Raw genomic sequence first — 8,261 nt, 5'->3', positions numbered from 1 at the left:
TTCACATATTAATTTTGGTCAAAATCAAACTTTATAAACTTTAACAAAGTTTATAGACAAAAATATTAACATATACTTCCTTTATTTTTATTTAGTCTGTATATTAGATTTGACTGAAGTGAGTAAGTTTATAAAAATAACAGCATGAATACTTCCTCTATTCATTTTCATAAGACGTTGAAGATATTTCAAACAGCGCGCAAAGCAGCCCACTTTCAGTTGTCAAAAAGACTTACAAAAGTGAGAGGGAGTATATGTTAATATTTTTTTCCTAAACTTTATCAAATTTTATAGAGCTTAACTTTAACCAAAGCTAATATATGGAGTAAATGAAAACGGAGGGAATACAATAACAAATCAATATCATTGGATTGATTATTGAATATACTTTTACACCATATAAATTTGTTATTGTAATGTCCTCATATTTTTTATAAATTTTATAAAGTTTGACTTTAGTCAAATTTAATATGCAAAGAAAATAAAAACGGAGGGAGTATATAAGATTGTAACAACTCGGTGCATGCATGAAATTTAACGCAGGATGATGGATCGATGCCTATTGGTGGTAGTACGGCAGCACGGTGTATACAGTCTGCACGACGGTGAGGATGAGCAGGAGCACAGCGGCGGCGGCTGACATGCTCGTCCACGGGTTGCTGAAGTAGTCGTGAGCGAGCACGGCGCGGTGCCGGTTCCAGCTGCGGCCGCAGTATCCCCTCACGTCGCGGAACATGTCGGCGTAGCAGTTGTTGGCGACGCCCGGCGTGCCGGCGGCGGCACCGCCGCAGAGCTCGCCCAGGTGCGCGTAGAATGCCGCCGTCTCCTCGTCCCCCTTGACGAACACCCCGGCCCGCTGCAGGATCTCCACGTCGCGCCGCCCGTGGGACGCCACCGACGCCATGAGCACCACGTAGCTCATCAGCCGCTGCAGCTCCCACCGGCCCCGACTCTGCTCGTACGCTAGGAGGTTCGCGAACATGGCGCGGTTCGTGTAGCTCTCCACGGCCGGGATCTCGAGCACGCCGTCGCGGGCGCGGAACGTCACGTCGACGAGGCTCCGAGGGGACTTCTTGGCCCGGAACGTGACGCCGGCGTCCTCCAGCTCCGACGCTGAGGGGAGCACCCACGGCAAGCGCTCGTCCATGGGCTTGGCCAGCCACTCGTTGAACGCCTCCTCCTCCTCGGCGATCTTGTTGCTGTCGCCGCCGGCGGGAGGGACGGCGGCGTCCTCGTCTTGTGGTGGGAGGAACCAGTGGTAGTAGAGGTGCAGCAGGTGTAGGATCTCGCCGTCGGGGGGCCTCGCCGTGGCGGCGTCCTGCGGGGTCTCGACTGTGAGGTACTTGGCGAGGAGGCTGGTGACGAGGTGGTCGCGGCCTCGGCCGCCGGTGGCGATGGCGTAGAAGCGCTCGAGGACGAAGAAGGGGAGCTGGTTCTCGAGGAGGAAGAGGTCGCTGTAGACGTTCTGCATGGCCCAGGCGGCGTCGATGAGCGCGTCGGCGGCGCCGTCCTCGCCCTTGAGGAAGAACTCGACGATGAAACAGCCGTCGAGGAGCAGCATCTCGGCGAAGTCCCGCGGCGTGAGGAGGTCATCGGTGGGCTCGGCGTAGCGGCGGCGCGCAGCGGGCTCGAGGGCCCGCGCGGCGCGGGCGTAGGACGCGAGCGGCGCGTGGCCCCGCGCGAGGAGGTCGCGGAGGTAGCGCCACTTGTGCTCCTCCATGGCGCGGAGGCGGGCAGCGCCCCGGTGGAAGGGGCCGACGGAGACCATCTGCGGCTCGTAGAGGTGGCGGTTGCGGTCGCGCATGGGCCCCGCCACTCGGAAGATGGTGAAGGGCTCGCTCTCGTGAGGCTTCCCCGGAAGAGCGTCCAGGCGGCGCTGCATGCGCGATGCCATCTCTTCGTCCGCCTCGTCGCCGGCGCCAGCCGAGGCTGTGCCGCTCTCCTCCAGCCGGCTCTGCGTGGCCGTGGACATCTCCTCCGCTTCTTCGTCCTCGTCCTCGGCGTGTTTGTTTCCGTTCCCGGGCACGACGGTGATGCGCCCGTCAGCCTCGTGGTCGTGCTCCGCCGTGGCGAGCAGTGGCTGGGCCGCGGGGTCCATCCTCACCTAAACTGCTCGGGAGGCAATGGCGATATCCGCGTACCAGGCCGTGTTAAACAGGCGTCAAAGGTAGTGGAGGAGAATGCGTGGGAGACCCGGAGCCACATTACAAGACTTCCAACACAGGGGTGCCGAGAAAAATCTTTGACTGTCCACAAGAGATGCCACGTAGGCTAAAGATTGAAAATTCAATAGCTTCATTACAACTTACGTACTCCTTAAGACTCAAAATGTATGGTAGTTGATGTCAATTCCATTGTATGTGTATGCTAAAACATTCTCAAAATGTATAGGTAAGATCATGACAACGGGCGTCTGCAGCAATGCAGCATGCAGAGCTGCCATCAACAGCAGACCGGTATGAACCGGGCAACTGGAAGATGAACGACGTTTTGGTGATCTGGACGGGGACGGTGCAGACTGTAGCCACACAACTCACTCCTGGTCACCTTGGGGGCCAATATGACTGGGATACTTGAATGAAATATCGGTCCAGGTGCTTTGGCCTTCTGTCAGCTCCTTCACCACGGATGCCACCTCGTCGATGCCCACCCTCACCTGCTGTTTGCTGTCCCTCTCTCGGATCGTCACCTCTGTTGCAGAATCAACCGTTACTGCAAAAGGAACACCTATCTCGTCCGTTCTTGCGTACCTCCTCCCGATAGAAATGCCTTCAGAAGCAAATAATAATATGAGCATGTGCAGTTAGTAAGCCTCGGTGTTATGTACAATGGTGATTTGGACATGTCCCAGTGTACATAACTACTCAGCCACATCATCTTCCATCATTAAATTCCACGATATAAATCACGGGATGACAAACAATGCTTTTTAAGTTTCTTTATTTTTTATTAATAAAGGTAATGGTCGAGAAACTATTTTCCTGCTCAATATGGTACGTACCAGTCGTGTCAATAATGTGTGAGATGCCTGCAGCTGTTAATTCTTTAGCAAGCACTTTGGCGGCACCATCAAACTCTTGATTCTTTACCAGCGGGAACACAGTGCACTTGATAGGAGCCACGATAGGAGGGAACCGGAAGACATTCAGCTGCTCCTCTTCTGATTTGCTAGGTCTTGTGTAGAAGGAATGCTCAAACAGACAATAGATTATCCTCCCTATGCCAAATGAGGGCTCAACAACTGAAGGGGTGAAGACTCGCTGGTGCTCCAGCTTCTTCTCCATACTGATCGATACCATTTTCTTTGTAATCACCACGTCCTTTCCAAGTGTGCAAACTTGGAAGTTCGTCTCCCCCTTAGATTCCAATGCAGTCTTCATGTCCATTGCTTCCTTCTCACTCATAGCCTGTTTGTCCAAGAATAAAGTCAACGATGAAAGTTTCTACTTTGGTAGACATGATAAAACTTGCCTAAGAAATTGTAGACAGAGCACAAGATGTGTTACCTCCAATGCTTCAACCACCATCTTCTGATTGCCCTTGAAAGCAAGCCCTAGGTCTTTCTTTGAGGGCACGATAAAAAGTTTCTGTAGCAGCAAGGAAATTCAGATATATTAATGGTAGACCTAATTGATTATGCATTACAGGACAAAGACTAATAATGTCATCAAAGAATGCTTCTTGATGATGGAACTTGTAATATACTTCAAGAGCAAAAATAAAACATAATTAGTAGCACACATTATTCAATAGTACTACATTATTAGTGACTCCAAAAATACTGAAGAATCAAAGCTGATAGATAACTCACCTCAACTTCTCTAGGCTTTGAAAACTTTTCATGAGCAACAAGTGGAACGCCACTTTTCTCCTATGATACACCAATCAGGAAAGCATGATGAACATTAGTTGCACACTCAAGAACACAATCGAGACTAAATATATTAATGAATGAAAGGAGTGACTTCCATTTAAATTGCAACATGTCCAAAGGACTAAAATCAGTAACTGCAAAATTATTCATCGGATGTGATGTAACTTACAGAATGAGCTTTTAAATCATATGCAGATCTATCTGCAATGCCCACACACTCTATCCATCCATAAGAACACTCAATCTCTGCATCCCAGCAGTCAGCAGCATAATGAGCCATCTCATTAGGTAGATGCTGTCTGAAGCGCAATCGGCTCTTATCAATTCCCAAACGTGTCAGGAAAAGATAGACCCTTCCAATAAAGTAACCAAGTGTCTCATTATTAACAGTTCCCTGTAAGGAAGAAACATATTATAAGTTCTAGAAATAGAAGCGAACCACCTCTAATCCAAAGTGGAACAAGATGAAAAGTGACTAACTCAACTGCCTCTAATCCAAACAGAAGAAGAAGAAAAACAAGTAACTCAACAAAAGATAAGATAGACATCAAGTTCAAACCTTCAAAACTGCTTCTGCAAGCTTCGTTAACTTGGATGACTCCCCTGAGAGCTGCAGCTCTCTCGGAAACATCAAGAACTCCAAATCAGCAACATCAACAAACTTGGGATGTGACTTATCCTCAGGATCTACGAAGTGCTCAATCTCGGCCAATGTGAATTCACGCACTCGTAGAAGACCTTGACGTGGAGAGATCTGATTGTCAAATAAGTAGAAAGTAGTGAGTGGATGAAAAGGATATATATATATATATATATATATATATATATATATATATATATATATATAGGGAAAATGCATCCTACTACCGGGTGTAGCTACACCCATTTCTCATATACTACCATGTGGTAGTATATACTCTACTTTATTATTTTTAGTATGTTCATATACTACATCTAAGATACTCCAAAGTGAGTTATATGAAAAAATTGCAAGTGAGCTCATGGTTTTATTGTATTTGTGAAATACGTGCATATTTGTACGCGAAATAGAGTATGCATAAAATATGATACATACTACCAAAAAAGTAGTATATATACTACCTAAACATTCTTATATACTACATACTACGCATACATACTCTCCAATATGATAGATACTACCTAGAACGTATCAAACAAAAGTGGGAGTAACTACACCCGGTAGTAGGAAAAATATATATAGGGTATATATATATATATAGGGAAAATCCATCCTACCACCCGGTGGTAGTTACCCCACATATCTCATATACTACCATGTGGTACTATATATACTATTTTATTATTTTAAATATGTTCATATAATATATCTAAGATATTTCAAAGCAAGTTACATGGAAAAATTGCATATGAGCCCATAGTTTTTGTTATATTTGTGAAATACGTACATATTTGTACGTAAAAAAGAGCACTCAAAACATGGTACATACTACCTAAAAATTAGTATATATACTACTTAACCATTGTTATATACTACATACTACACGTACATACTCTCGATTTCGACAGATACTACATACAACATACAAAACGCAAGTGGTGGTAACTACCACTGCTTGTAGGAAACATTTGTCCTATATATATATATATATATATATATATATATATATATATATATATATATATATATATTACTACTGCAAGCGAATTTTCCACTCTTCGAATGTTTATTAACATTATAGTGCATGACAAATGTATGTTTAACCATGTATGTTAGCAGGTCTAAATTTCTCCCAAGCATTCAAGTCTGAACGCAATGAAGGTTCTATACAAATGGAATGATGAAATAACAGCACATATCTTAAATCACATTGTTCATGCAGGTATTCAAATCAATCATATGAAGTGTGATGTAAATGGAGAAGGTTGCATCTTATTTTAAATAGGTAGATCACTCATTCAAAATCATGTTGCGGAAGTGGGTAATTTAACAACAGCATAATACATTCTGTGTATAAAAAGTCTAGATTTACCGTTCATCTTCTTTTCACAGCATGAAGATCATCAACCATTCATTCAAAAATCATGTTGCAAAACATTTTTAACAAAAACAGAAGCAGAGTAGTTTAAACAACAGCACCATACATTCTCTATATAAAAAAGTATAGGTTTAGCAGTATTGTTGCCACATGAAGAACACCCATCATTCATTAAAAATCATGTTGCATAAATATTTTAAATAAAAACAGAGGTAGTCTAAGTCAACAGAATCATCAATTCCATGAAAAAAGAAGTCTAGATTGAACATTTGATTAAATTCAGGAAGCAAACACTATGTGCTGAATCATCATATGAAGAATAATCTGTTGGTGAAGTATAATACCGTTGCAAACATGCAAAGAATTAACAAGTGAAATGGACATTCCAATGAAAGCTAAAAGCATGGTGTGACACAACACAGACCTCGTTGCGGAATGCTTGACCAATTTGAGCTGCTGCAAAGGGAAGCTTTTGGCCATTGTAGTAGTACAAGTCCTTGAAGTTGACAAAAATACCCTGTGCAGTCTCTGGCCTCATATACCTGTTTGTACACACACAAAATGAGCATGTTTGGTCAATTCAGCACAAAAAACATGATTAATGTGGTGACTGGTAATCTTCTTACCCCACGCTAAGACCTGTTGGGCCAATTGATGTCTGGAACATAAGATTGAATGGGTAGGGAGCAGAGAGTGGGTTCTTTGTATCAGGGGCAACAATGCCATATTCCTTGATCTTTGCACCGAGTTCCTCTGTTGAGAGGTCATCTAACACAGCAAGGACGCGCTTAAACTCGGCAGCCGTCTCAGGGGATAAGGTGAGATCCTTCTCAAGCTTGTCCTTGCAAAAATCTTTCAACAGGTGATCAGCACGATAGCATGTGCCTGTCTTCTCATCCTTAACCATGAGGTCGGTGAACTTCTCGACATGCCCTGATGCCTTTAAGACAACCTCAGGTGTCACACAGGGGCAGTCAACCTCCAACATATTCTCCTCCAGAACAAAATGCTGGAAAAGGAATGGAGAAATTAGCATCTTCCCAAAACAAATGGCACGAGATGGTGTCATAAAATATATTACTATCTAAACCCAACCAACATCAAGCACAGAATTTAGAGAGAAACAGAACCGTACCAATACAAGCTAGCAAATTGAACCCTGATCTCCACCAATATCAGGCATAGAAATGAACTGACAAAAACCATATTTGCCAACTAGTACTAATGAGCTGACAAAATCCATATTTGCCAACTAGTACTAATGAACTGACATCAGGAATCTTCGTTATAAATAAAATGCCATATTGTAATTCGAGTACTGCAGTGGCAGAAAATGCAAGTGATATGTAAAAACTAAAAAAAGCTTGTTTAATCGCCTTTAGAGGTGTGCACTTATAAGTTTCCATATCTAGATTCTTTACTGAAACATGGGTAACTATCTTCCTTGTTCAGTATATCCAGATTCCATATCCAAATTCCACATAAACCACAGTGCAAGAGGTAAATCATCCCTACCCAAATACCCCTACATCAAATCGCAGCAGCTACGCAACAACGACTAGGATACAAGTATGAAAAATAAATCACACCATTCCGAGATGGGCTGGCGGCCTCACTCACCTGCCTCCAGAAGGCCAGGACGTTGGACTTGACCGCACACCCGGGCGGCCCGTAGTCGTACAGGCCAGCGACGCCGCGGTAGATCTTGAACGAAGGTATGTAGAAGAGCTTCCGCTCGAGGGTGTTCACCACTGTCTGCCGCATCTCCTCCCGCGCGGCGCCGCCGCCGGACCCGACGGCGGCTTGCAGCCTGCGCGCGGCCGCGCCAGCCTCGATCTTCAGCGCCTTCAGCGCCTCGACCGCCGCGTCGACGCCCTCCTTGGCACCGGAGGCCTTGAGTGACCGCACGGCCTCGGCCTGCGCGTCCACTGCCGTCTGCCTCTCCGCCAGCGCCCGGCGGAGCGCTTCCTCCGAGGGTGCTGCCCCGGCCATGGAGGAGGAGGAGGAGAAAGAGAGGGTCGCGGTGAGGGAGCGGCGGCGCGCGGCGGCGGCGGCGGCGGCGAGGGGCTGTGGGGTTAGGGTTCTGCTGGGTTTAGGGGCTCGGAAGAGGGAGGAGGCGATAAGCTGGGGGTGGAATCGCATAAACACCATCGACAGCGTGCGAGGTCGCGGCGGTTGTGCGTTTCCACCCTCGTGTTTACCAACTTATTGCCATTCGGTGGAAGGGTGTCTGCGTGATCTGGGCCTGGCTTGTTAGGTGCCTCGTGTGTGATGCCACTCCGCATTTGGAGGGATGTTTACGTAAGAGTGGCAGTGTGTTGGGATGTGATATGGACCGTTGGGGCAATTGTATCGGACGGTGAAGATTT

At 45.9% G+C, this 8,261-nt stretch overlaps 2 protein-coding genes across 2 annotated transcripts; both read right to left on the bottom strand.

The window, feature by feature from the left end:
- Nucleotides 1-345: 345 nt before the first annotated feature.
- LOC119341214 (UPF0481 protein At3g47200-like) lies at nucleotides 346-2,104 on the bottom strand. The gene has a single exon (XM_037613082.1). The coding sequence runs from the start codon at nucleotides 2,096-2,098 to the stop codon at nucleotides 560-562; it is 1,539 nt and encodes a 512-aa protein (XP_037468979.1). The 5' UTR covers nucleotides 2,099-2,104; the 3' UTR covers nucleotides 346-559.
- A 133-nt stretch (nucleotides 2,105-2,237) lies between these two features.
- Nucleotides 2,238-8,077, bottom strand: LOC119340241 (glycine--tRNA ligase, mitochondrial 1-like). The gene is made up of 9 exons (XM_037612140.1): nucleotides 7,513-8,077; nucleotides 6,519-6,901; nucleotides 6,317-6,434; nucleotides 4,434-4,628; nucleotides 4,044-4,268; nucleotides 3,812-3,871; nucleotides 3,507-3,587; nucleotides 3,002-3,407; nucleotides 2,238-2,769 (listed from the first exon to the last, which is right to left on the bottom strand). The coding sequence occupies exons 1-9, from the start codon at nucleotides 8,041-8,043 to the stop codon at nucleotides 2,534-2,536; spliced, it is 2,235 nt and encodes a 744-aa protein (XP_037468037.1). The 5' UTR covers nucleotides 8,044-8,077; the 3' UTR covers nucleotides 2,238-2,533.
- Between the last annotated feature and the right edge of the window lie 184 nt (nucleotides 8,078-8,261).

This window comes from Triticum dicoccoides, chromosome 7B, assembly GCF_002162155.2.
Source record: "Triticum dicoccoides isolate Atlit2015 ecotype Zavitan chromosome 7B, WEW_v2.0, whole genome shotgun sequence".
In the NCBI taxonomy this organism is placed as follows: Eukaryota; Viridiplantae; Streptophyta; class Magnoliopsida; order Poales; family Poaceae; genus Triticum; species Triticum dicoccoides.
The sequence above is the reverse complement of the archived record's forward strand: the minus strand, read 5'-3'. Positions and strand labels throughout refer to the sequence as shown.